At 47.6% G+C, this 27969-nt stretch overlaps 2 protein-coding genes across 3 annotated transcripts in view; one reads left to right on the top strand and one right to left on the bottom strand.

The window, feature by feature from the left end:
• Nucleotides 1–3917, top strand: part of DAGLB (diacylglycerol lipase beta) — a 37564-nt gene extending 33647 nt beyond the window's left edge. For both annotated transcript variants that reach the window (XM_032591630.1, XM_030301397.1), the window contains one exon: nt 78–3917. In XM_032591630.1, coding sequence (XP_032447521.1) covers nt 78–273 — 196 coding nt within the window. In that variant the 3' untranslated portion in view covers nt 274–3917. The remainder of the gene's footprint in view (nt 1–77) is intronic.
• Nucleotides 3416–27807, bottom strand: RAC1 (Rac family small GTPase 1). Its single transcript, XM_030301407.1, has 6 exons — nt 27396–27807; nt 16839–16910; nt 14058–14175; nt 6216–6278; nt 5294–5453; nt 3416–5040 (listed from the first exon to the last, which is right to left on the bottom strand). Exons 1-6 carry the CDS (start codon nt 27428–27430, stop codon nt 4910–4912), a joined length of 579 nt encoding a protein of 192 aa, XP_030157267.1. The 5' UTR covers nt 27431–27807; the 3' UTR covers nt 3416–4909.
• Between the last annotated feature and the right edge of the window lie 162 nt (nt 27808–27969).

Genomic DNA, 27969 nt, shown 5'->3' with positions numbered 1-27969 from the left:
GGCGTGGCTCGGTCCCCCTTGACACGCGCTTCCAGCCAAGGGGGGCGCTCCGCTAGTTCAGCTTCTGTCTGTCTCAGGTTTTGCCGTGCCGCCGCTCGGTACAGTGCGAGGTGGGCACACGAATCACAGTTCAGCAAAATACTCATCGGCCCGAAGATGTTAACGGACCACATGCCCGACGTCCTGATGAAAGCCTTGGACAGCGTGGTGTCCGACAGGGCCGCCTACGTTTTCTGTCCCCCCGGAGGTGGCTCCAACGTGGACGTGGTGTAAGTAGAGCTACTCTAAACCGCTCGAGGACGGCAGACTCACACTTTTGTTCTTACGTGGACAGTAGCAGAGTGACGTCCGTGATGCCGGTGGATGTCCGTTGATAGGAATCCGACAGGTACTAGATTTGGTGGTCTTCTGAATCACGGAACGATTTGGGAAGTCGTTTTGATCACAGTGTTAGCAAGATCGGGTGTCAGGAGAGAACACGGAGATGACGGGACTCGTGTAGGAAGCTTCAGGAAGCTCCAGGGCAATTCCCTGAGGATCTCAGAACCGTCCCAGCAAAAGTTGGGATCCACGGCCAGGTTTAAGGACCTGACGGATCTGTGGACTCTCACCACCACCCCCCACCCCGTCCCACCTTTTCACTGACAGGGTCTCGTCTTACCACGGTTTAGGAGTCTGAACCCGACAGACTGGATTTTCCTGGCTACACAATCTTAGTGCGTCACTGTAAGGGTACGGATGGGTCTTCTCCTGGGTGGCGCTAAGGGTCAGCCCCGAGGTCAGGCTGGGAACTGGGGCCACTGCTCCTCGGCGCTCCAGCCTCAACATCAAGCTGCTTTACTTTCACCTATTACTTTGGCTTTTGGACGTCAGCCAGTGGATTCCGAGGGAGTTTATAATAAAGCACTTACACGTGTCATTCGTGTCTGTACAGTGACGTACTCTTCCACTGGATGTTTGCGGGAAGGCCTGTTTTACTGGGTAGTTTTACAGCAATCGCGTTTGAAAAGCTTTCTGTCTGAACAAAAATGAAGTCTTCTTGGATAGTTTTTTTCTTGGAGCTCTGGGCTAAAGACTGAGATTGCAAAGGCATCTGATTTAACCCCACCGAACGCTAGGAAATGACGGTAAATTGGTCTCTTTAAAAAGCATAAATACACCAGGATGGGGAGAGAAGAGAAGGAACAAATGGTTGACTGGAGGAAACAGGATCTTACGTGGAGGAGGAAAGACCAGAACCGCCCTGGGTTACAGCTCAGATTCCCCAGGCACCTGGGACAGAGCGCGGCACAGGACTAGTCAGGTGAGCTGGTCTGCCAGAAAGCTGGAAGAAATCTGGCCCTTGGTTCGCTCTGGGGTGGAGGGGGCCCCGGGCAGCAGCGCACTTGAAGGCAAGGGGATGAGGTCTCTCAGCTTCTCACCCTTGGCTGCCAGAACCTTCATGAAGAGTCTCCAAGTTATCTGACCTCTAGAGACCCTTCCCTCCGGGCCTCTGAGCTGTCACAGCCATTAACGCCTTAGGTTCCGCAAACCTGCAAAGGCCCATTTAGAAAACGCCAGTTGAGATGCCACGGTAATGTCCAGTTGCTGTGAGTTTGGGTTCTAGACACAGTTCCCGTACACTCGGGGCAGAAAGCTGACAGATCTGAGACGCCCGTGGACGCCACCTGTGGGCTTGTTTCCAATCTGCTTTGTAAAGGCTGTCGACCTTTAAGCCCGAGGCCAAGGACCACCAGGCACGTGAGCGACAAGCGACCGGGAGAAACTTCCAGCTACCCCCACCACAGCTTGCGGACAGAGAAGACAGATCCCGACACTGAAAAAGTGGCAGAGAATGAGAGAGAACACCTGAAAGTTAAAAGCAAGAAAGATGAACTCCAAAGCAGCCAGGCGGCGGCCACCTGCAGAAGGGCAGGCAGGACAGAGGGGGAAGTACAAGGGACAGCAGCCGCACAGGGTGTGCAAGGCGGGAAGACATCCCACACGACTGCAGTGGCCAAGACGTGAGAGCACGGGTTCCCCACATGCTTCTTTCTCAGGAAACACCCGGAGAATGTGTTCAGCAAGAGGAAGCAAGTTAAGAGACAAGGAGCCGGGGGCACCGGCTGGCTCGGTAGGTAGAGCAGTGCCTCCTGATCTTGGGGTCGGAGTCTGAGCCCCACGTTGGAGGTAGAGATTACTAAAAAATAAACTCAAAAAAAAAAACACCGAAAACATCGACACACAAGAAAAGTGGTGGCCAGAGGATTCTGAGACTTTAGGAAAATGCAAATTGCTGAAACTCAGCAAACATCCTGAGGAATTTCGGTATCGGCTGGAAGCCTGCAGTTAAATCGTGAAGCACACAGAAGAGCAAACAGTCTTAATTATCCTCAAAGAAATGAGTAGTTGTGCAGCACAGTCCTGTTCCTCAGTGGCTCAGCCAGGCGCATCTGCACAGTAACACGGATGCTAAATAGCAAACACCAACCAGGATCGGGAAGGAAAGGTGTGCCGGGGGCGGGGTGCCACTGGGAAAGAGCCGGGGCTCCCGGGAGGACCAGTGGTAACGGCTGAAACTGAAAACCGCAACCAGCACCAAAGTCCTGTGACTTCGCCAGACCCCCACGGAGGGGAGAGGGGCTGGAGGGTGAAGCAAAGAGCCGGCGGTCGCGTCAGGCACGCACGCCTCTGTGACGAAGCCTCACCCAGCGGGACGGGTCCAGAGAGCTGGCGGTTTGGATCGGTGAACACGGGGAGATTTGGGGTGGGGAGGGAGCTGGGAACCGCGTGGGGGCTCTGTGTTCTCCCCCACACCTGGCCCTACGCATCCCTCTTTGCTAAGCAACTGGTGATAAAAACTGGTAGGTAAAAAGCTACATCACTTAGCCGTATGGAGATAAAACGAAGGTTAAAAGAACCCAAACTGGTTGCCTTGGGGGAGGGTGTGATGGGAGACAGCGGTTTTTGTAGCAAACCTTCAGAACTACGTGGTATTGAAACTGCCTTTTAAAAACATCTTTAAAAAATACTCAAAAATAAAGCAATCTTCAGAATGATATAAAGGATTTAGAAAATGGATTCTGACATTACCTGTTCATTGAAGTACAGTTTCAGGCTTAAGGTCATAATCGGCCTCCTTCCCCCTTTTCGGGCTCCCAACAGCCGCCAGCTTTAGCCCAGAGCTCTGGCCCCAGTTGCACGAGCACCCATGTGGACGCCCCACCCGCATCCGAAGGTCCCAAACCCAGCCCGACTCCCCACCGGTCCCTGCTGACTCTTCAGCTTCTCCCCTGGAGGGGCCTCTCCCCGTCCCCCAGCATGAAAACCTGCACTGGAAATCAGTGTTTCCAAGCGCCTAGGATTTCAGGTGAGGCAAATGTACACATACCCCAGGAGGTCGTTCGAGCTCTCAAGAATTCAAGTGTTACAGTCATATGATTCAAGGATTTATTAAGTCACACATGCAAAACATAACTGCTAATTGCATTAGCAAAAGATCAATGTAAAAACACTCCACAAGTCTGCAACGGTCAATTTAAAAAACTTTGTTCTAGTGGTTGAAAGGTCCAACCTTGGATTCTTGCCAGCGGGTAAGTTGTACAGAACTTGGTTAGCACGAGCACGGGCTTACAGAACCTCACAGACCCAAAGGAACGTGGTTGATTAGGCAGAGCGACAGGAAGCGTGTGTCCGGGGGAAGGCGGCGAGGAGGAGGGTCAGCATTAGTCAAGGTACAGTACTGGTGATCTGGCAAGACAGTGATGTTACGAAAGTTCATAGTTTAGGAATATCTAAAATATTTCAAAAACTGTAAAGCTGCAACACATGATTTTTACACCTAGTTACTAGAAAACTAAGGAAAGCGCTTATTAGCTCTGAATAAAGTAACGAGGGAACAGGAATGCACTTTCACTAAATCTACAAAAAAAAAAAAAGTCTAATGCATTATCAGAAAGATTTTATAATACAAGGAGGCATATTGCTCATTAAGAAGGGGTTCTATAAGAAAAGCACTAAGTCAGCAACTATGGGAACGACCAGTTCAAAGATGAATTAAATGCCCGATCTCAGGAGGGATGGAGTCTAAGAAAAAAAGCTTAAAACACTTAGTGATGATACCGACCTTTCATCATTTACTGCATCTGACAGAAATTAACCTTTTAAGATTTTACCCGTGACACTTTCAGTTTAGTAATGACGTGCACAGTGTAGTGTTTTGTCAGAATACTGTCTTCGTCCTCTGATCGCGTCCCGTGGCCCGCACACCCTCCCCAGGTGCCCATGGCCACAGCGGACCCTTTCATCACAGGGGCGGGAGCCAGAGGGCGGTTCCAAATCTCAGCAAAAGCGAATACACCACTTTAAAAAAAAAAAAAAAAATCTCACTACAGAATCAAAAAGATTGATCAGAGAGCTGAGTCATTACGCTCGTTCCAGGAGGACACACAGCTCGGTGCTGGGGGCGGCCGGGCTGCGCCAGGCGGCCAGTCTCCGGAAGGAGGCTGGGGGCTCTCCCGGCAGAGACCAGCCAGCAGGGGTCTGTGCGTCCGAACTTGAGAGGCTGGCTGCGGTCTCTTCTCAAGCAAGACAAAGGTCTTAAACGGTTTAGTGCTTAGTGTTCTCAGCACAACAATGCAATTTAGTTCACAAGGTATTTTGGCAACTCTTAATCTGAGCAAGAATAGGGGCTTCTGAAAAATAAGGCTTCAAAAAAGCTTGCCATTTTAGGGCTAAATTTTAATATAATGTGAAAGTTTGAAGTCTTACACTTTAAACAAAACCTAAAAATTACTGATTGGTTCAAAATGGTTTTATGGAAAAACTAATCTGTAACAAAAACTTGGCATTGAGTGCGAAGGCTCCACCATTTTTGAGCAAAGCGTACAAAGGTTCTGAGGGGGGCAGGGCAGGAGAGGGGCCCGGACATTTACAACAGCAGGCATTTTCTCTTCCTCTTCTTGACGGGAGGGGGGCAGAGAACCGCTCGAATAGCTTCATCAAACACTGTCTTGAGGCCTCGCTGCGTGAGCGCCGAGCACTCCAGGTATTTTACAGCACCTGCCGGGAGACAGCCTCTTTCAGCCCCGCTCTTCTCACCCGGACAAGGACGAAGAAGCAGCTCCCCGGGCCCCGCCACCTGCCGGCACGTGTGGCCCAGCGGGGCAGCCCTGACCCTGCACCCACCTGGTGAGCGTCATCACGACCCTGAGTCGGAAAACACGCTCTCTACTTCCCCAGACTGGAGTCCAGTCTGTCACGAAAATAAAACCCGTGCGAAGAAAGCAGACGTGAAAATGCAAGGATTTCCTACCGATCTCCTTCGCCATGGCCAAACCCTGCGGGTAGGTGATGGGAGTCAGCTTTTTCTCCTTCAGTTTCTCAATCGTGTCTTTGTCGTCCCTGAGGTCAAGTTTAGTTCCCACCAAGATGATGGGGGTGTTGGGACAGTGGTGTCGCACTTCAGGGTACCACTAGATGCAAGAGAGAAGAAAGTCATGACACGTTCCCCTCCCTCATGAACTTTCTTTGCCTAAACGATACCCATCCGGGTGCCCAACTGACCCCACCACCCCACCTTAGTCCCTCAGCGCTTTTGGCAGGAAGCGCCCCCCCTGCCGTGCTCACGCCCCCCTCCTTCAATACTTTCAAGAACCACAGGCCTGCCTACCTGTGGGTGTTTGATCAGCAAACCAGGATTCCAAGACTAAAGACCCAACAGAACAGGCTCTACTTGTCGGGGGGGGGGGGGGGGTAGGAAGGGAAGGTCCTCCTTCCCCAAAAAACTACCTTTTGGTAAAATGGGTCAAGCTCTTACATGAACTCTGAGAATCCTACCTACATATATTCAACAGTGAGCATGAATTATGTGGACTGAGGTCTTAGCCCTGCCACCACTACTCTCAATGGACACATCCCTGATCACAACGAACATCCCGCACATGGCACTTTTCACTGGAAGCGTGTGAAAGACGCAGGAGAGGAAAGTCATGGCCGCTGTTTTAGCAGATGACTCCATCAGATGGACTCGAAAGTGTTATTTTAACAAGGGATGCAGCGTTTCTGAATCAGACCCTGAACTTTAGAATTCTACATAATAAAGTCAATGATTTCAAAAATTGATCTACCTAAAGTAGAATTACAAAATCATTAAAATTTCTATCACTAAATGGTAGTTTTACCTCCCCAAGATGACACTATGTAACAAAACATTGGTCTAAAACATCCGGGCTTACCTTTGCTCGAACATTTTCAAATGACGCAGGACTCACAAGAGAAAAGCAAATTAAGAATACATCCTATAAAGAGGAAAGAGAGGCATTTAGAAATGATCTCACGGTGACGAGCGCGCTTTGCTTCGTAAACACTGTGGGGACGATTCACGAGACGAAGTGCATGTTATGCACCAGCAGTCCGTGTCTAAAGCTCACTCCCTGGTTACAACCCTTCAGTTCTGTCAGAAGCTCCCAGACCAGAACCAGCACATGAAGCAGCCAGCTACTTACGAGAAGAGGGGAGAGGATTTACTATAATGTGCTAGCATTTCCTAGAGGCTGGAGAGGCCTCCAATCAGACCCCCAGGAGGCCTCTTCCTTCACACTCCCAACTCCCACTGGCAACTTTAATGCTCTTATTTGTATACAGGGACCAAACCAGGGTCAAGGTACCACTCATTTCTGTAAAACATGGTCTGTTTTTCAAAAGCAGAGTTGATTTTAAAAAACATGTATAAATGGTACGCTTTTCATTAAGCTCCCCGGGTGCACATTAAGTACACTTTCAGTTGACCGCTGGGTTGCAATTAAACTGCTTTAAGAACTGCCACCGGGGTCCCCGGCACAGAGTGGGGTCCGGCTGTTCGCTGAGCACCTTCCGCCGTGACGGAGGTTCCCGGGTGTAAGCGGCATCTTCCCGGCTGTCGGTTCTCAGCCCCGAGCAGGGCTCTGGAGGACTCGACGCTGGGCAGTCGTAGCCGAAATAAAGATTCAGAGGAAAAGTCCGTGCAGAATAAATACCTGGAAGAATTTCCGACTAAACGTAAAACCTCTGCCCCACTCTATTGTGTCAAGAGTCAAATTTAAATATTTAGCTGTATTAAAAATGCCTGAGAGTTTCTAAAATGCTAGGTTTATAAATCCCTTTCCTAGAAAAAGGCAATTCTGCTACTTTGTGAAATGTATCTTCTCCCAAGCTAACACAATTCCCAAGCCAGCACTTTCAATCATCCAGCTGATCCCTTGTACCTGGAAAGGGAAAGAAACATCCCACACAACAGCTTTTTATAAATGACATTTAACAAACGCTAGCGCATGCACAGGCTCGTCGGAGAATCACCGCGGCAGGTCGGCACCGGGTTACATCATTTGGAAGCAGGGGGAGGTTAGCTCAGCCGCAGAGCCGCGCCCCGGACACCAGAGACACCAGGGGACACCAAAGCGGAGGAGGAGGTGCCCGCAGCCATGCTCAGTCCCGCTCCACGGTGGGTGGGCGTCACGTGGAGCCTCGACGGCCTGGGAGGCCCCTCACGAAGGTCCCTCCTTCCACGCGGGAGGAGGGAAGCAAGCAGTTCACAAACCGCTTTAATTCGAGCTAGTAGGTAAACTGTCTCGCTCCACTGAAAGCACATTTCATCAAGCAAAACCCAACCTCGAGTGAAGTGAACACAAAGCACTCAAGGAACGTGGGGCTCGAGAGGAAATCCTGGGGAACTAAGTGAAACGAGAGAACAGATAAAGCTTGAAACTGAAGTCGACTGAAAGTTTTACATACGGCAATCGGCTTGTCTTTGCCCCTGGAGGTTATATCCTTACCATACGTTTCTCCAACCTAGTAATGCATGAGAACTGTGTTTGAGTTTAGTAAAAACTGAGGAAAGTAAAAGTCAACACAATCCATTATTTCTTCTTCATCAGAATTCTGTCTCAACCCTCCCAAAGGATCCCAAAGCAGAGGACTATCTAGCATCTGTGATGCCAAACCCCACCGAAACTCCATCACACCTGTGAAGGCCATGATGAAGACAGAGGTCAGGCACACTCTGGCGGGGGGGGGGGGGCTACCCACAGGAGCACACAGAAGGTTCCTGTTCCGGCAGCAGCGCCACCATGCCTGATGACACAAATGCCCGCCCGCCCGAGGAAGCGCACGGGCTCTGTCCACTCAGGAAACGTGCAGAAAGCGTGCGTTCCTCCTTAGCAAAGGCGTGTCCGTGCATCCATTAGCAAGAGACACACGGGTCAAAGATCTCTGTCCATGTTCCGAGACACAGGCCCAGTGGCAGCAGCCACCAACGGGAGGCGCACCTGTCCGTAGGACCGGGCCTCTGGTAGGAAAGGGCCCCAAGAAGCACTGCTGGGTCTGCGCTGTGACGGTGACAAGGCTGGCGCTCACTCTCCCCCCAAATTCCGCAAGTGCGGATCGAATTCAGGGAGCTAGGGGATCTGAGTGAACGGTGTCAATGCACTGAGACCTTGAACTGCGCACCACCACCCCCCAAGCCCCTGCAGCTCTGGACGGGACGGCCACCCAGAGGGGACGGCACCTCCAGCGGCCACCACAAGGCTTTCAATTCGCCCCTGTTGCAACAAAAATCGAAAGAAAGACTTGCTCTTCAAGCAACACAGAACCCCACACGTCTTTTAACAGATGAACAAGAGAATTATTTTAATTTCCTCTCTCTCCAGCTTCTCTGACCCACGATTCTGAGAATATTAAAGTTGCCACTTTCATCTATGGGCTACTTTTAAAGATTTGTGCTCCCAACTCTTTATGGTGACACAGGGACCCCTGGGGATTGGCCACAAAAACGCAGCTCCAAAATATCCTCCAACCACATCTGTTCTACCTTTTTCAATTTTTAAAACATACTTTTTGATCTAGAAACATGCTTTTCCATCCTACGTTAACATTCCACCATCTGCCCGTTCCCTTCTCCTTCTTCCCCCAGCCTAAATAAGGCTTTAAAAAGGTGTAAAGAATAATGTGGTAATTCTTCTAAAACAATAACATGGAAATCATAAAACGTCTAGTCCTTCTGACACTTTGCTCTTCCAGGAGGGATTCATTGCAGCCTTGGCCTCCCAACCAGATACCCGCACAGACTCCTGCTGCTCGACCTTGGCAGGTGTCTCGATGTCCACGGGGGTCCCCGGAGGCCGGAGCTCCATGGCAGGGCCGCCTGCAGCAGGACTGGCCCAGCCTTCCTCCCAGTGTGTCCTGGAGCCTCTTTATTCTGCCCGGGCCTCCCCAGGCCACGGGCTCCCCTTCCCTCCGGCCCGGACGCTGCTCTCCTCACACCGGCAGCCGACTCCCGACCACACAGGCTCCCGCCAGGCCTTCAGTGACTGCTCCGGGTCGCAAACACCGCTCCCTCACTGGCCAGGTCCACCGCGTCCACCAGGCATGCGGGGGGCACCACAGAGAGGTTCCTGGTGGAACGGGAGGGGACTCGGGGGTGGCTGGGATCTCCCAACTCCGAACACCCTAGCGCTGCTCGTGCACGTGCGCGCTCTCTCTCTCCCTCTCATTTCCTTCTCTTCTTAAGGCCTTCTGCCCGGCTTTTACTTTCAGGCCTGGAATAGTTCTTCCTACAGACATTCTAGGAACCGGGCAAAGGACCAGGGCGCAAACAGGACACAGCAAAGATGCTGTGTGTGTGGCACCCATGGGGAGCTGCTCAGGAGAAAGAGCAGGACAGCCCCGAACCCCAGGAGCCAGGCTACGGCGAGTTCCCACTGAATGTGACAATCTCCCAGAGCGCCCATGTCAGACCACGCAACCATGCTGACACGAGACCAGAAGCAAAGAAACGAATAGAAGACCACTTAACAATCTTGTCTAACCACAAACACAAGGTCACCGTGCAAACTATAGAAACCCCAAACGCCCCCTCTCGCAGCCAACGAGACTGTGTGACGGTGTCTGCACCAGTCACAGATTTGGCCCCAGAACTACCCTACTTCCTGCCAGCACCCAATCCAGAGCAAGCCCTCACCCAAATCACACACCCCGCAGTCCCCGAGGTGCAGGTCTCGTTTGGGGCACAGGAACAAACCCGACTTTGTTCAAGCCACAGGTGTGTTCCTAGTGACCTGTGGCCGGAGGACACAGGTAGAGGCGGCCACCCGAACAAAGCAGAAAAAGCCAGGTGAAAATCCAAACGGCCAAGCCAAACACAGCCATTCTCCCTGCCTCCGCGCCACCACCCGGCACTCCCGAGCTGAGCGCACACACACCCCAGGTCCCCGCGGGCCCCCGCAGGCCCGGACACAAGAGGCCCGGCGCCTCGGGCAGCACAGGCCTCTCCGGACCCGCACGGAGCTCGGGCCTCGTGACCCCGGCGAGGCACACAGGTTCCCACTCATACCACGTCCTGGACAAAAAGGCAAATGCAGCTGACTCGACACGACGCACGATGCTGGGCCCGAGCACCACACGGGTCACGCTGCCACGGTGACAAATCAACTCAAGACACACACAAAGAACGTGCAGGAGAGCAGGCTCCGCGTCGGGCCTACTTCAAATGCAGGGCTCAAACTCCCAACCATGAGATCAAGGCCTGAGCTGAGATCAAGAGCCCAACATTTATCCCACCAAACCATCATGAGCCCCTATTACGGCACATTTTTAAAAAGAGAATATAAAGATAAAGAATATAAAGAATATAAAGAATATAAAAATATAATGTTAAAGGACAGGAAAGCCCTAAGGATTACTTAATTTAGAAAAATAAAACTTTCGAGGGCAATCTCTACTGAACAGGACTACCTGCTCGCCATCTTCTGGAGAACGCAGAAACGAATGCCTTAAACAGACCTAACTTCGCCACCCAAGCTGCCCAACAGAGGACAGCAGCATTAAATGCCCACAGGAAACATGACATCTATTTTGGGGGGTCGCCAAGCCCTAAGGGTGACATGTGGATACAAAATCGTCTACCGGCCATTCAGGGGAGGTCTGAGCACGGTCACGGACAAGCCACATAAACAGGCCTTGTAGAGCCAACAACCAGAGACCACGTTCCAGTCAGTACAAAGTTTAGAGGCACCCCCGCTGCCAAGGTGCCAGCCGGCAGCCACCGGGCCTGCTCCCCCTGCAGGGACAGTGTGGCCCAAAGGAAGGAGACCTTCCAGGCACCAATCTCCGCATTTGGGGCCGCCCCTCCGGGAGCCAATGAAACGTCCTCATCTGCAGGAGGCCAGCGGGCGCATCTTTAACTGCTACACAGCCGCTCTCCTCTCTGCTCAAAGTGCCCAGGACACCCATCTGCTGGCGCGTGATGTGTCACACAGCACGTGTGAGCCATCTGAGGGCTAGAGTCGTGCCTCACCCCCTTAGCCGTTCAAGCGTCTGGCAGGAAAAGAGCACCTTACACAGAAGGGACACGGAAAGTTTAAGTCCTGCCCCAGAAGGACAACACCCTGCGGACTGATTCAATCTGTCGCTTTACCTGCGTGTGTTCTGGCATACAGAGCAGGGACCTTGCCAAGTCACCTTTGACTTACTGGGAGCCACTCCCTCAGAGAGAAAGGCCACACCCTGCCCGGACCCGTGAGTCACAGGAGGTGGCTCTCACTTCTCAGAAGTGACACCCCACCCTTCCAGATGGATCCAGTGGGTTGAAGACTCCTACTCTGTCAATAGGTTAGCAAATCCATTTAAAATCTGGAATTACCAAGCACCCATTGGGGACAGAAGAGTTTCCTAAACATGTTGAAGAACTCAAACCATTTGGTGATTATGAACTGCTTTTCAAACCTTAATCAGTTCATTTTTAGCTGGAGATTAACTGAGCACTCATTCAAACCTCCCATTTTATAGTTCTGGTTACAATTCAATTGAAGGACACTCAGCAAAAATCTACAGCTCAAAGCAACTGGATTTGGCAATTAATTCCTCCAGGAGAAAATAAATACAGAAGACAATGACTGTTGCATCCTAAAACTGTACTCAAAAGTATAAAAAAAAAACTATCATTACTAAAAACGGGAAGTTAAATTTAAAAACAAAAGATTTGGGAGGACTAGAACTATGGTTATGTTCACCCACACTACGCCCCCAAGACGGTGACGGTCAGGTCCATCCAAGGGTTGACACCTGCCTTCTCCAGGGTGTCTCCTTGACCCTGACCCCTCTGGTCATCCGGAGTTGCTGAGAGCACGCACAGCAACTTCTAGTCATTCGGGCCCAGCCAGCTGGGACGTGAAGAGCTCTCCAGATGTGCGTCTTCACCGCAGCAACACTGGAGTGTCTGTGACGTACCTGGACCCTTCTGTTAGCTTTATACATACTGCTCGTCTAATCCTATGTCGAGACAGGTGACAACTAGAGCCCTGAGGAAATCTGCCAGGGTGACAGAGCTGGGAAGCAAGGGCGCAGGGTGGAAACCTAAGGAGTCTGTGCTAGTGCATATTCCTTCGGCTGGTTAGCCACTTGAGTCTCCAGAGTTATTTTCAAATACTTTCAAGACGAAGAACAAATGTGTAATGAGAGAAGCACACGATGCAAAGAAGACAATTCCTAATTTAAAGAAAAGAGGCCTCTAAGCATATTTCCACCAACTCTCATTAGCTTTTGGTACACGGATCATTTAATCGTCTGAAATGGAAGCAAAACAATCTAGAAGTTTTTCTGACTGGACACTGTGGACGTAATTTTACAAAACCGAAACCTGACTCTACACTGAGAAGATGTAAGTGCTAAAGCCAAAGGGTGGCTCAGACGGTTAAGCGTCTGACTTCGGCTCAGATCGTGATCTCATGGTTCGTGAGTTCGAGCCCTGCATGTGGCTCTGTCAGCACAGAACCTGCTTCAAATCCTTGGTCTCCCTTCTCTCTCTGCCCTTGCATCTGCCGCCCCCCACCCATGCTCGCAAAAATAAACATTAAAATAAATGATAATAATAAAGCCATAGAAAAAGGAGCATGAGTAACATAGAAAAATAATATTAAAGAGCATCTGGCTGGCTCAGTCGGTGGAACGTATGGCTCGATCTCAGATTCGTGAGCACGGAGCCCAATTAAAATTAAAAAAATAAAAAGAAAGAAAAAATAATATTAAACCCAAAAGACAAGTCACTAACTTGATTTTCAAAAACCTTAATCCTAACAGGGCACCTGGGTGGTTCATTCAGTTAAGCATCCGACTCTTGATTTTGGCTCAGGTCATGATCTCCCAGTTCAGGAGGTCGAGCCCCTCACTGGGCTCTGCGCTGAGGGAGCAGAACCTGCTTGGAATTCTCTCTGCCCCTCCCCTGTACACACTCTCACTTTCAAAATAAATAAATATTTAAAGGGTGGGGGGGGGGGGCGCCTGGGTGGCTCAGTCGGTTAAGAGTCTGACTTTGGCTCAGGTCATGATCTCATGGTTCATGAGTTCAAGCCCCGCATCAGGCTCTGTTGCTGACAGCTCAGAGCCTGGAGCCTGCTTTGGATTCTGTGTCTCCCTCTCTCTATGCCCCTCCCCTGCTCACACTCTAGCTCTCAAAAAATAAACATTAAAAAAAATTCTAATAAATACATATATAAATAAACAAATTGCAACAATGGAAGCATGTAAACTGCACAGCACCATATTCTATACCAGGTTAAGACCAGAGAAATGAGAACAAGCCAACTCTGGGTTGGCACGTAGGGGACACATGCTACTGAACTAACATGAGCTTGCTACTACTCAGGATGCCCCAAAGATGGCGATACAGCAGACCCCTGAACAACACGGGGGGCGATGGGAGGGATGCGTAAGGGGTGCCGACCCCCCCATGCAATCAAAAGTTCCCCAAAATTTAATGGCCTGCTACTGACTGGAAGCCTTACCAGTAACATCAACAGTCATATGTTAAGTGCATTAGGTACTGCGTTCTTACACTAAAGTAAGCCAGAGAAAAAATTTCCCTCAGATCTGGAGGAAGGAACATACTCACTGAAATGTACCGACAGGCCTAGTCTAGGCGGACATGTGGAGTTCAAATGTGTTGTTCACGGGCCAACTGTGCAAGCAAACCCACAGGTGATGTGCAATTTCATATTCAGTAATCATATATTCTAAAGGACACATTAAAAATCAGTCACGATCCTTACTGTTTGCGGATAGGATAAGGGACGTAATCTGTCATAATCTTCTTGTCCAGCTGTATCCCATAAGCCCAGATTCACCGGTTTTCCATCCACCATAACATTGGCAGAGTAGTTGTCAAAGCTGCAGAATGGAGTAAAAATGGTTAGTCTTTAGCCATGGAGCATTGGGCACAGATCAGGGACTCGAGTGACTGTCCCAGCGAGGGCCCCAGAGGAGATGCACCAAGGCCAGGTGCAGTCTGGGGGTTGCCGGGCCAGGGGGCGGAGCTAATGTTGGAGGGAAACTGGGACGAGTGTAAGAGAAACAAACCAACACCTGGAGAAACTCGCCCAAGAAACAAAGGACAAGCTCCTCAATGTACCCGAAACAAAGCAGTGGCAGCAACAGGAACCTCTGCCTCTTCAACAGGACATTAAGATTCTTCTGCCCCAGAGAAACAGAGTATAAAATCAGTCCCCCTCTTTCAAATCCCACTTGCTGAGATTTTTCACATCCACATGTGGCTCATCTTCAGCAAGGTGGCGCGGCACGGAGCCACCGCACTGAGTCAGGGCGACAATTAGTCAGGTCGTGGTCATCCAGCCAGGCCTGCGACCCAAGCGCGAAGGGAACACGAAATGAACCTAATATGAGAGGCTGGGGTGGACCGTTTCAGAGTGAGTGTACTGGGTTACATGCATACCAAGTCACCCCAGTGATTACTTAACGATAAGCAGAGGCCCAGGAAAGCCTGGACAGGCAGAAAGTAAGGTGGACTTCCACAAAACCAAAGCAAACCACAAGTACCACCAAGTACTTCATTAAAAAGAAAACCTGGCATTGCCATTCAAACCAGGGCAAGTACCAAACAGGACCCAATACAGCAGCCTGTAAGATACAATTTTGGAAGCCATCTTCACACACTCTCGACACTGAAACTCAGGGACTTCCTAAACTGCGACGGCAAAGCCGAAGTCTGAGTAAGGCTCCGATGTGGCTTAACGAACGTTAACGACCACACTAGCTCCCATGAAGACAAGGTCTGGGGTATCGTAATTCTGCTTCTGTGAGAAAAGGACAGATTATTCAAATGAACAAGATCATGACTTTTTTATCTGGGAAAAAGAATCACGTGCCCGCCTCCTATTGTACGAAAAAATAAATTCTAAATGAATTAAAGATTAAAGCGTTAGCCACAAAAATCTAGAAAACCTACTTTTGCATCACTGAAGTAGGAATGGTCTTCCTAAGCAGGACATAAAACTCCATGCAGGTAGAGTGGCATATTTCCATAAACACATCAAACTTTTTAAGGCGCCTGGGGGGCTTAGTCTGTTGAGCGTCCGACTTTGGTTCAGGTCATGATCTCACAGTTCACGGGTTCAAGTCCTGCATCGGGCTCTGTGCTACCAGTGCGGAGCCTGCTTCGGATCCTCTGTCCCTCCCGCTCTCTCTGCCCCTCCCCTGCTCATGCTTGTTCTCGAAAATAAATACTAAAAAAAATTTTTTAAACAAAAAAAAGTCAAACTTCTTTATGGCAGAAGACCTCATAATGAAGTTCAAAGAGACAGAGGGCAAAGGAGAGACAGAGGAATTGATATTTCTTGTACACAGAAGTTCCATCAGTAAGAAAAAAATCTCAATAAAAAAATAAGCAAAGGATTTCAACAGTCCATCCACACAAGACTACAAATGGACAGTGAACATTTGAGGGATTTCAACCCCACCGGGGATCAGAAATGCAAATGAGAAAGTAACTTTTTCAACTCCTGTCACCCACAGTCCAACCAGAGGAGCCGGCTTCAGTCACAGCTGGTCCAAGTACAGCCTTTGGGCAGCACATGGGTAGTTAACCTATCAGAAATCGAAATATCCATTCCCTCTGGATTTGGCACACCTCCACTTGTCATCATCTATCACATGTGCACAAAGACGTGTGCAATGATGTTCAACACGGCAAAAAAAACCCAAACAAACCCCATGACCAGTGTACAGTAGTTCAAAGTCACCTACAGTGATCATGATTTAGTTCTACCTACATGTGTAGATTAGGAAAGTCCCCACCATAAAACCTGAACAACATGGACAGTATGATCCCACTTCTGCAAAACTTTGGGCAACACTGCAGCGCACATGTTGTGCTCGACAAGGTCAGCATGGGTGGGACTTGAGGTGTTTCCTCTACTAGGATGGCAGCTGTGAGGACAGAGCAGGGTGACGTGCTACCGGGGCTCCCTAGTAATCCTATCATCGGAAAAACACTTCCATCTCCACCCAATTCTGCTGCGGAGAGGGAATAAACAGCTCAGTGGCCAATTCCGTCCTCCCGTAACTGCCCCCAGCACCACCCTGTTTCAGTTCCACAGCCTGATAACTCAACAGTGACATGGAACCATTGGGATCACTTGCCAGAAAAGGCCAATCACAATAGAACAGACTATTTCATGTTCTGGCTCCTTGATCCTTCACACACAGATGCTCGAGTGCCAAATTTATATGAATGAAACTCTTACTGTATCCATTCTTCACACTTCGGTTTGTTAACTTTTGTTTCCTGAATGTCTAAAAACCAATTAGGAAAGCTGTGTGTTTCATCACAATGCACAAACTTTACATCAGATTAAGTATTTTTTAAAAGCCCGATTCTCTTATTAATCAGACTTTGGTCAATGTTCACGTTTAAGTGGAAAACTAATCAGATCTGTTCATGTAAGAATTAAGAATGCCTTTACAGCAAAACAAAGGTCAAAAGAACTAAAAAAACACATCACAAGTAAATTCCTTATTTAACTCCAGATACTTACACAGTGGGGATATATTCTCCAGGAAACGCATTGGTTGTGTAACTGATCAGTAGGCACGTTTTACCTACGGCTCTAAGGAAAGAGAAAAACAACGATATAAGTTGCTTAGTCAACATGAATGTAATTCTTTCATTATTCTGTTAAACTTACAGGAAAAAAATCAAGAAGTATACACCAAGTACTTAGCATTAAACAGTTTCTGTAACCTTCTACTGAAGCCTACACATTTTCTATCCTGAAATTTAAAGTAAACAAACTCGAATTTCTCAAAAAGGAGCCTTCCTGCTCTGCTTAGGAATTAGCATTCACAGAACCAGCTGTTAATTAAGCACAGGTTGAAGAGGAACGATAGTTTAAAACGGAAAGTCTCTTCTGCGACTATGTGTAGGAGTCTCTCATCTGAGCATCTTCAATTCTATCCTCAAATCACTTTGATGCGTCCTAATATGCAAACACAGCCTTCCTCTGCAACTTCCACTTGGCTGCTAAGTAATACATTTTGCAGCCTCAGAGTGGTAGCTCAAACCCACCACCTTTTAAAGCCTTCCCCCTGGCACCAGTAATGACTGTTCTCTTAACAGAGTGCTTAGTCACTAACCACCGCACACAGAACTGTGAGCCACAAAGAGCCATACAGAACTCACTTTAACTCATCTGTATTCATTTGCCACTCCACAACCCCCATCCTCACACATCACCATAAGCCTTTAGAGCGGCTAACACAATATATTCCAGACGTATTAACTAACGGCTCAGGGACGCTGGCATAAACTTCGCAAAGCTGTAAAGAGGAGAAAGTAAAAAAGAATCGTGTAGAAATTCTCCAGAGACAGAAGGCCCTCCCGCACCACTAGTGGGGGATACAGTGTACCACGGGGCAGAGGTCAGACTGGTGGCTTGGAGTCTTCCAAACACTTGAAATTTTCATAAGAATATATCACCTACAAATTAAGATCACTGTGCCCTTAGCCAAAAAATGAGTTCCAAATTTGACATTTCTCAGGGTGACTTCAGGGGCTTCTGAGAGCCTGTGTCCCCGGCCTAAGTTTTCACTAAATGCTCTCCTTACTATACTTTATCTTAGCCAGAAGGCTGACAAGCGATATAAATGCTCTCCTCACACAATGAAGCTCTGAGCTGTAAGAATTTGTTGTCCAATCGCAACTACTATGAGTTAGGATTCACCATAAAGAAGTTAAGTGCTTTTCTATTTTCTTAGCACTCTTAGCTTAAGGCAAAAACCTCTCTGCGAAGACAGATTACAGGCCCATCCGGTTTGCCAATACTTGTTTTACTCATAACATTATTAAGGGCTTAAAAATTAGAACTCCCCCACCCTGAAGACCTCACAGACTCAAACATTACATTACATCATCAGGAAGTAGCTCCCAACTCCTAAAGGCTTTCTCAACAAAAATGACTCATTGACCATACATTTTGTTAAAAGCTTACAATGTCAAACCTATATAAGCAGGAGGCGGAGATCCATAGTCATTAGCCTAGATTTGAGACCCGGGACCAACTCTGTATCACTTACTAGGCTGGACTTTTTTGTAAGTTTCAACTCCCTTATGCCTCAGTTTTTTCAACTGTAAAATGGATGCAAAACTACCAACTCCATCACAAAACTACTGAAAGCATGAATTCTATTTCAATCTATACCAACAAAGTGTGTGCTATGCAAGGAAGTATACCAGGTACTGAAGATATTCCAAGGAACAAAACTTCATGGAATTTGTGCAGTTATTTTTTTTTTAAAGTTTGTTAATTTTTTGAGAGAGAGTGAGACGGAGTGTGAGCGGAGGAGGGACAGAGAGAGAGGGAGACCCAGAAACTGAAGCAGGCTCCCCAGGCTCTGAGCTGACAAGCACAGAGCCTGACACAGGGCTAGAACTCACGGATGCAAGATCATGACCTGAGTCGAGGTCAGATGCCCAACAAACTGAGCCACCCAGGTGCCCCATTTGTGCAGTTATTAAAGTAAAAAAATGAAGAGTGCATGGGGCACCTGGGTGGCTTGGTCTGTTAAGCATGAGACTATTGATCTTGGCTCAGGTCAAGATCTCACGGTTCGAGGGACCAAGCCCTACATTGACAGCACAGAGCCTGATTGGGATTCTCCCTCTCCCTCTCTCTGCCCCACTCACACTCTCTCTCAAAATAAATAAATAAAACTTAAAAAAAAAAAAATAGGGGCGCCTGGGTAGCTCAGTCGGTTGAGCATCCAACTTCAGCTCAGGTCATGATCTCACAGTTTGTGAGTTCAAGCCCCGTGTCAGGCTCTGTGTTGACGGCTCAGAGCCTGGAGCCTGCTTCAGATTCTATGTCTCCCTCTTTCTTTGCTCCCCCACCCCCACGCTCAGAGCCTGGAGCCTGCTTCAGATTCTATGTCTCCCTCTTTCTTTGCTCCCCCACCCCCACACTCTGTCTCTCTCAAAAATAAGTAAACATTTTTAAAAAAACTCGAAGAAAAAATGAAGAGTGCAGTCATTAGTGTTACTAAAGATGGTCTGGGGGATGCCTGGCTGGCTCAGTCCCTAAAGCATCTAGCTCTTGATCTCAGGGTCCTGAGTTTGAGCCCCACGTTGGGTGTAGAGCCTAGTTTAAAAAAAAAAAAAAAGGTATCTTTAGGGGCATCTGGGTGGCTCAGTGGGTTAAGCAACAGACTTTTAATTTCAGCTCAGGTCTTGATCTCGGCGTCGGGAGTTCAAGCCTTGCATTTGGTTCCACACTGGGTGTGAAGCCTACTTTAAAAAAGGCGAGGGGGCAGTGGCGGGGGCGGGGGGGGGGGTGGCGGGCGCCTGGGTGGCTCAGTTGGTTCAGCATCCGACTTCAGCTCAGATCATGATCTCACAACTCGTGAGCTCAAGCCTCACGTAAGGTTTTGTGCTAACAGCTCAGAGCCTGGAGCTTGCTTTGGATTCTGTGTCGCCCTCTTTCTCTGCCCCTCCCCTGCTCGTACTCTGTCTCTCTCTCTCTCTCTCAAACATAAACATTAAAAGAAAAAAAAAATTTTTTTAATTTTTTTTTCAACGTTTATTTATTTTTGGGACAGAGAGAGACAGCGCATGAATGGGGGAGGGGCAGAGAGAGAGGGAGACACAGAATCGGAAAAAGGCTCCAGGCTCTGAGCCATCAGCCCAGAGCCCGACGCGGGGCTCGAACTCACGGACCGCGAGATCGTGACCTGGCTGAAGTCGGACACTTAACCGACTGTGCCACCCAGGCGCCCCAAAAGAAAAATTTTTTAAGATGCAAAGGGATCTAACCTAGTCTTGGAGCTGATAGAGGTCGCAATGTACGCTGAAACCTAGGAGGAATGGGGACATGACAGGAGGAACATTCTAGGCAAAAACAGCAGCATTGATGGGGAGGCCCAGAAGCCCAGCACAACTGAAGAACCAAGAACTAAGGGGGAAGCAGCAAAGGAAACTCTGAGGAGGCTGTCATCTCTTCTTGTTAAGGACATGGGACTTGATCCTACTCGGGAAGTCCCAGAAAGTTTTTAGTTGCCAAGAAACCATTAAATTTGCATTTTTAGAAGCAGCCTCCAACTGCAGTGTGGAAAAAAGGACTGAGGAAGGAAGCTGGGACTGGAGACAGAAAAACAAGAGTGGTTTGAACCTACGAAGGAGATTCAGGGTAAAAAGAAGTGGGCCATTTCTAGAGCTTCCTAGGCGTGTGGCAGAACAAGATGGCCCAGCCATGGGCTGGATGTGGTAGCTGAGGAAGAGAACGGAGTCTAAGGCCATCATTGCTGAGCCTCTTTTCAAAATTACAAATGTGTAAAAATGTAATAGTTACTGCCTCTTAACATCAAGGATAAGAGGCTATAAAGGTTTTAACGGTTATGATAAAACATCATAGCAATACTTCCTTTAAGAGTACTATCCCAAATCTCTGCCATATGTATAGGAACAAAGCCATTACTATAAATATGACCCACTCTGTTTCAAAAGCTCTAAGATCTTGGGGCGCCTGGGTGGCTCAGTCGGTTAAGTGTCCAACTTCGGCTCAGGTCATGATCTCACAGTCTGTGAGTTCGAGCCCTGCGTTGGGCTCTGTGCTGACAGCTCAGAGCCTGGAGCCTGTTTTGGATTCTGTGTTTCCCTCTCTGACCAGGCTCCCCTGTTCATGCTTTGTCTCTCTCTGTCTCAAAAATAAACGTTAAAAAAAAATTTTTCTTTAAAAAGAGGTGGACGCCTAACGGACGGTGCCATCGGGCGCCCCAAAACTCAACCAGTTTTTAATAATAATAAAAAAAAAAAAACCCAAAAGCTCTAAGATCTCTTTTCCTGAAACTTCACCTTTAGCCGAGGCATCATCTTTTGAAAGGTTTAACTGCAAAGGAATTCAAGGTATTGGCATACCCTGATAGGCTGGAATTTTATTACCAACCATTACAGCTACAAACTAATCTGTAAGAAATTATTAAATTATAAAATTCCGACTTAATTAAGTACATGTCCAAACGCTGATTTAAATATTTAGTTTTAAAAAAACACATAAAAAGAAAAAAATAATGGTGATTTACCTCCCATTAGTGTTATTTATCCACTCCTTTTAAAAACACTCCACAAATAAACTTGAGAGGCCAAAGTCAACACAGCTCCCACGCGACGAATGGAAGCTGCATTTGGTCACAACCTTGACTGATGCGGCCAAGAACCTCTGAAAGTTACTATCTGGTTTGGAATTTCCACTTTTATATATGCTACCACGGAGTTCAACCTCTTTTTAATCCTTGAAAGCTGCCACAACTGTAGAAAATGAACACGAATCTACTGAAAGAAAGTTCATGTGAGTAACATTTTTTAAGCCTATCTGTGCCTCTCCTGCTCTAGTAGAAATTACAAAGATTAAAGCCAGTAACTCATGTTCCTATTATGTTCTTCATTTTCCCATTAGGAGAACTTCAAGGAAACGTTTAAAATTTGGAGGGGAGGGGCGCCTACCTATTGGGTGGCTCAATAGGCTGAGTGTCTCTGAGTTTGACTCAGCTCATGATTTCATGGTTCATGAGTTCTCCCACATCAGGCTTGCTGCTGTCAGTGAAGAGCCCCGCTTCGGATCCTATCCCCCTCCCTGCTCCTCCCCCACTCGCGCTCTCTCAAAAATCAACAAACGTTTAAAAAAAAAAAAAAAGGATACACTGATCTTAGGACTCAAAGACCAGATTTCTCCAATGAGAAAATAAGGAGCCTGTATTGCTGTCTAAAAGTACCTAGATCCTGGGGCGCCTGGGTGGCGCAGTCGGTTGAGCGTCCGACTTCAGCCAGGTCACGATCTCGCGGTCCGTGAGTTGGAGCCCCGCGTCAGGCTCTGGGCTGATGGCTCAGAGCCTGGAGCCTGTTTCCAATTCTGTGTCTCCCTCTCTCTCTGCCCCTCCCCCGTTCATGCTCTGTCTCTCTCTGTCCCAAAAATAAATAAACGTTGAAAAAAAAAAATTAAAAAAAAAAAAAAAGTACCTAGATCCTGGGGCACCTGGGTGGCTCAGTTAAGCGGCGGAATTCAGCTCAGGTCATGAGCTCATGCTCATGAGTGCAAGTCCCGCATCAGGCTCTGCGCCCACAGCATGGGGCCTGATGGTTGGGATGGTCTCCCCCCCAGCCCCTCCCGCAACTCCCACCACTTGCACGCACTTTCTAATAAACTTTAAAAAACAATAAAAATTTAAAAAGGTACCTAGTTCTTAACGATATATTAACAGAACATAGTGGAATGTGAAAGTATTAAATATATATTCGTATTTATTGCATCAGTGAAAGACCCTGAATGAAAGTCCTCAATTTACCCTGTGAAATGGGGTTTGGGAACTCTCCAATTGTAGGCCTTCAGTAAATGCATAACCATGCAAAGAATAAATTCAGGAAATACATGAATAGAGTAGTTTAGCACACAAAAACACAAAACCTAATGTGAAATGTTGATATTGTCACTAACAGGGACATCATAACCAACTTAGGAAAACCAGCCATTATCACCATTGGAGGCTTCAAAAAATTCAAAAACTGTGGAGCTTCTAGAACGCTCAAGGCTGAAGATACTACCCCTAAGAGAGTCCAATTCTGAAGTAGCCTTTAAGCTACAGAGGAAACCCTCCCCCTTCTAGAAACACCAAACCCAATCCTAGAATAGTTATTATCTGGATCTGCGGAAGATACAAAAAAGTTCAAAAAAGACTTTTTATCTAACTGCATATCAGCCTCATCCTTCTTCAAAATCAAATCCTCTTAAAATATGCCCTGATAATGGGAAGATATGTCAATATCAATATAGCAAAATATTGATTACAAAATCTAAGTGGCAGGTGTTCACTACACAATTTTTTCAACTTTTCTGTATCTCTGAAGCTTTTCATATTTAGATGTGGAAGGAAAAATATTCTTCTGATGACATGCGGTAATTGCCCCGGTAGCAGGATTCCTGATAAAACATCTCCTTTTTAGGAAGACTAAAAATTACAACAACTACCTGGTGAGGCAGAGGTGAAAAAGTAGGAGGCACTAATACATTAGATGATTAATGCAAAAGAAAGAACATCATAAAAAGTGGCTTTAAGTTCTCTAAAAATGGATTCCTGATACTCCTCTAATGAATCCAACCCCAAACTTTTACTGGGATTATCATTTGAAAGTTAAAAAAAAAAAAAAAAAAAGCATACGTATAATTTTAACCACCAAGATCAGAGTCAAACAACAAATCTAAACTTAGGGGCGCCTGGGTGGCTCAGGTCATGATCTCACAGTTCATGAGTTCTAGCCCCACATCAGGCTCTGTGCTGACAGCTCAGAGCCTGGAACCTGCTTTGGATTCTGTGTAGCCCTCCCTCTCTGCCCCTCCCCTGCTCACACTCTCTCTCTCTCAAAAATAAATAAATATTTAAAAAAAAAAATTTTTTTTTTTAAACAAATCTAAACTTAGAAGCCAGTGCAGAATTCAAACACCTTTACAACAGGTCAAACACAAACATATGGAACACCATGCTCAAGGCAAAACACACAGACAATTCACGAAGCACTTAAATTCATGGATCGGACCATCAGTGATTGTTCAATGGAAACAAGTAGAGAGGAACTGGTGCATTCCTAAAAAGATGACATCATCATGGAAGGTATTTTTTATGCTCAACTAAAAACATTCCTGGACAGCAATGCCTAAATTAGACACTGGGCTGGAGAGACTACTAGCCCAATCTGGAGTGAACTAAGAGGGGCTTCATTCACTCCCAGCCTTCTGGTCAACCAAAAAGCCAAAACAACACTATTAAAAATGGTTTAGGGGTGCCTGGGTGGCATCCAAATCTTGATTTTGGCTCAGGTGGTGATCTCTCGGTTCATGAGTTTGAGCCCCATGTCAGGCTCTGGATACTGTAGAGCCTACTTAGGATCTTCTCTCCCTCTCTCTCTCTGTCCCTCCCCTGCTCACTCATGCCTTCTCTCTCAAAATAAATAAACATTTAAAAAAATGGTTTAGGGAGAGACACCTGGGTGACTCAGTCAGTTAAGGCTCCCAACTCTTGATTTCAACTCAGGTCATGATCTCATGGTTCGTGGGTTCAAGCCCCACATCAGCCTCTGTGCTAACGGTGCAGAGCCTGCTTGGGATTCTCTCTCTCAAAATAAAATTTAAAAACATTAAAAACTTTTTTTTTTAATGGCTTAGCAATATCTGAATGTGAGATGCTGTCTTACCTAAGTAAAACTGAGAGAATCTTGGGGGCAGATGTCCATCAAATAAGAATGACAGACCCTGTGTTCAAGAAGGACTAACAGAATTAGGACCAAGAGAAGGATTAATAGCATAAAAAGTATCAAAATTTCAACTCACATTTTGTACTCAATGCCAACTGAATTGCTATATAGAAAATAATCCATAAGAAGAATATAGGCTAATTGATCCTAGTTATAATATGATTATGACATGGCTTCTAACTGTAGTTCCCAAGAATATTTTTTTTAAATAAGGAAGCTTGCAATTTGTGCAATTTCAATTTGCCTTTACTGCTTAAACTGCCCTTAATTGCCTCAGATTCCCCACCATGGAGTTCTCTGCCCCACAAAATGTAGACCTACATTTACAGCTTTAACAACTTTTGAATAAAAGAACATTCCAACCATATCATCAGGCTGATGTTTTGTTTGGGTAAAAGCAGAAAAATATTTTTGGTATGGAAAATTATGTGTCTAAATTTTTCACTGAAGTAACGTTTGCTATATGCCGTCCCTTAAAGTAACAGAGGGAGCACATGGCTGGCTCAGTTGGCAGAGCATGCGACTCTTGATCATGGGGTCGTGAGTTCGAGCTCCACACTGGGTGTAGAGATTACTTGAATAAATGAATAAATCTTTAAAAATAAATAAATACCTTACATTTTTTTAATCCACTTTTAACAGGATTCTTAGCCCCCCAGTCTACATCAATGTCAAATACGAAAAAAACTAACTGAAAACTTTAAGCCAAGCCAAGAACTGTCTTATGCCTACCACTCCCCTCACAGAGTCCCTCAGTGCCTCGGAGTAAGAGAAACAGCACGTACTCCGCACAGGGCAGACACCTGGGAGGCACTTCGTATCCAGCATCTGGTTTAATCCTCACAAATTCAACTTGAGGCACCTGTCTTGTGGAGGATGACTGATATGCCCAGGGTTTCCCCCTAAGCAGCGGGGTAGAGACTTGAAGGAAGGATCCAGATCCCACAGTAGGCGTTCAACAAGTATGCGACTAGATAAACAAGCCAATACAAACAGCAGAGGTCCATAATCTGTAGGCGTTAAATATATCTGCTGTGCTTATGTTTTAGTTCCAGAAATTTTCAATTAAGGATATTACATAGGATATTACTAGGGTTATTGAATTATCAGCAATTTGGCGTTTTTAAAAACTAGTATTATTTCATATTCTAAGCATTACTGATTGAACATTTTTAATTTTTAATATTTTCTGGTATTTTTTTTAACGTTTATTCATTTTTGAGACAGAACATGAGCAGGGGGAGGGGCAGAGAGAGAGATAGAATCTGAAGCAAGATCCAGGCTCCGAGCTGTCAGCACAGAGCCTGACGAGGGGCTTGAACTCCTGAACCACGAAATCATGACCCGAGCTGAAGTTGGACGCTCAACCAACTGAGCCACCCAGACGTCCCAACATTTTTAATTTTTAAGAGAAATTCACTTAAAGCGTTAAGACAACTTGATAAACGTTTAAATTTAAACTTCACTTAAACAGTTTACTGACTTCCCTATTAAGTAACTGAACATTCCCCCCCACCCTGATGAAAATAAAACTTTCTTCTGAAGGGTTTAAAAAAAAAAAAAAAGGGTACCATACATATTCCCAAATAGGTGGGAGGTGTAATTGTTGGCTATATACATAGAACCATGAAGTGTTAATGTTTCACATGTTGACTCTGACAAATCCCAGATGGGCATCTTTTAAAAATCAGTTCAACTGTACCCACATCTGAATTAGCTGTGGAAACAATTTCGAATGTCTAATTTGCAACAATCTAAACAAAGCCAATTCACAACTGGAGAGGCATAAAAGCCACATCAGTCCTAATGACAAGTTTGGGGAATATTAATCAAAAGACAGAGCGATGCCAGAACGCTTCCTTCGACTTTACAAAACTTGAAAAATGCACCCACCGCCTTCTGAATTTCATGAAACTGGTAGTAATTCTTGGAGCTTCCTTGTTAACACTCAACTACTCTAGCCCTGCTGAGACACACAATTTTGCTCGGATTACACTGAGATTCTTGTTTCTATGGGAGGAGGAAAAAAAAACTGCATAAGCCAAGTCTTGTCTTCCTCTAGGGCCTGTAACCACCACAGACAGTAATGAAAAGAAATGCCTTGAGTCACAGGGCAGCTCCGCTCAGGGAGCCTGTTCTGCTACATCCCATACCTAATGCAAGAAGCGAAAGCCAATTTTTTTTTTTTTTTTATGACCACACCACGTTCAGAGAAAAGAACAGTCTTAATCACACCCGACTCCTCGCAGCTAGAATCTCAGAAGTTTCTCCACGTTAAGAGTAAAAATAATCACCTAAAAAAAAAAAATCTTAACAAGTGGCCAAGTGCAAGCGGAAGATAGCCCGTGGTAAATCAGTTTAGGGCCACCAAACCCGCCCAGGCAAACATTCGTCCGGTATTATCGACCTGACCGCCGGGACACACGGAAGCTCTCAACTGGGCTCGAGAGGTTGATGTAAAAGCCCAGAAAGGGTCGTTTTCTGAGAAAAGCAACTCCAAGCCCACCGGTGTCCAGGCGGACGAGGGAGGGTGGCGGCGCGGCTGGGGGGTCCCACCCGGCGATCAGCGGGCCCGACAGAAGGCGGGAGGGTGGAGTTCACTTTTCCCTCCGGCCGCGGGTCGGCGACCCCCTCCCCCACCAAAAAAAAAAAAAAAAAAAAAAGGTGGGGGGGTAGCCGGAACCAGGCCCGTGCCGCCCGGTCCCGGGGGTAGTGAGGGGCGGCCCGCGCCCCACGCCACGCGCGGCAGAGAGGCCGGCTCCGACCCCGGGCGAGCCCGCCCGGCCCCGACCCGCGCACTCACCCGTCTCCCACCACCACACACTTGATGGCCTGCATCTGGGCCGCTCGCTGGGCCGCGGCGGCGGCCGGGCGCTGAGGCGAGAAGCGGCGCACTCGGGGCGCGGCGGGCGGGCGTGCGGCTGCGGGCGGCGGGGCGCGGAGTGCCGGGGCCGCTGTCCACGCCGCCTCGCCCTCCGCCAACGGGAAGCCGGAGCCCAGCAGCGGCCACCACCCAAAGCTGGGGAAAACTGCGGAGAAACAGGAAATGGCCGCTCCACTCACATCCGGTCTCCCCTCCCCCCCCCGCGCGGGCGCGCCGCTCCCAGGCTCCGGGGCGGGGTCGTTCCTACCCGCGCGCCTCCCGAGCTTCCTGCCGGCTTCGGGGATGCTCGGGAGACGCTCGGGAGCGCTCGGCTCAATTCGAGGGCGCTCGGCTCGGGGGCGGGGCGCGGGGCCGGCCGGCCGCCATCTTCGTGCCGCCTGATGATTGGCCTAAGTCTAGCCTTCTTCTGTGATATCCTTAACTTAGGAGAGGAGGAGGTTCCTCCTGAAAATTCGGAACCTGAAACTCTAAAGAAGGAAATACCACACTACCA

The sequence above is a fragment of the Lynx canadensis genome, chromosome E3 (assembly GCF_007474595.2).
Source record: "Lynx canadensis isolate LIC74 chromosome E3, mLynCan4.pri.v2, whole genome shotgun sequence".
In the NCBI taxonomy this organism is placed as follows: domain Eukaryota; kingdom Metazoa; phylum Chordata; class Mammalia; order Carnivora; family Felidae; genus Lynx; species Lynx canadensis.
The sequence above is the reverse complement of the archived record's forward strand: the minus strand, read 5'-3'. Positions and strand labels throughout refer to the sequence as shown.

Coding starts and splice junctions, on each gene's coding strand:
- RAC1 (XM_030301407.1), bottom strand. CDS start 27,430: ATGCAGGCCATCAAGTGTGTGGTGGTGGGAGACGG. Junction 6,279..14,057: donor CCTTATCCTATCCGCAAACA/GTAAGGATCGTG, acceptor TCCTCTTTATAG/GATGTATTCTTAATTTGCTT. Junction 5,041..5,293: donor GGCCATGGCGAAGGAGATCG/GTAGGAAATCCT, acceptor GTCTCCCGGCAG/GTGCTGTAAAATACCTGGAG.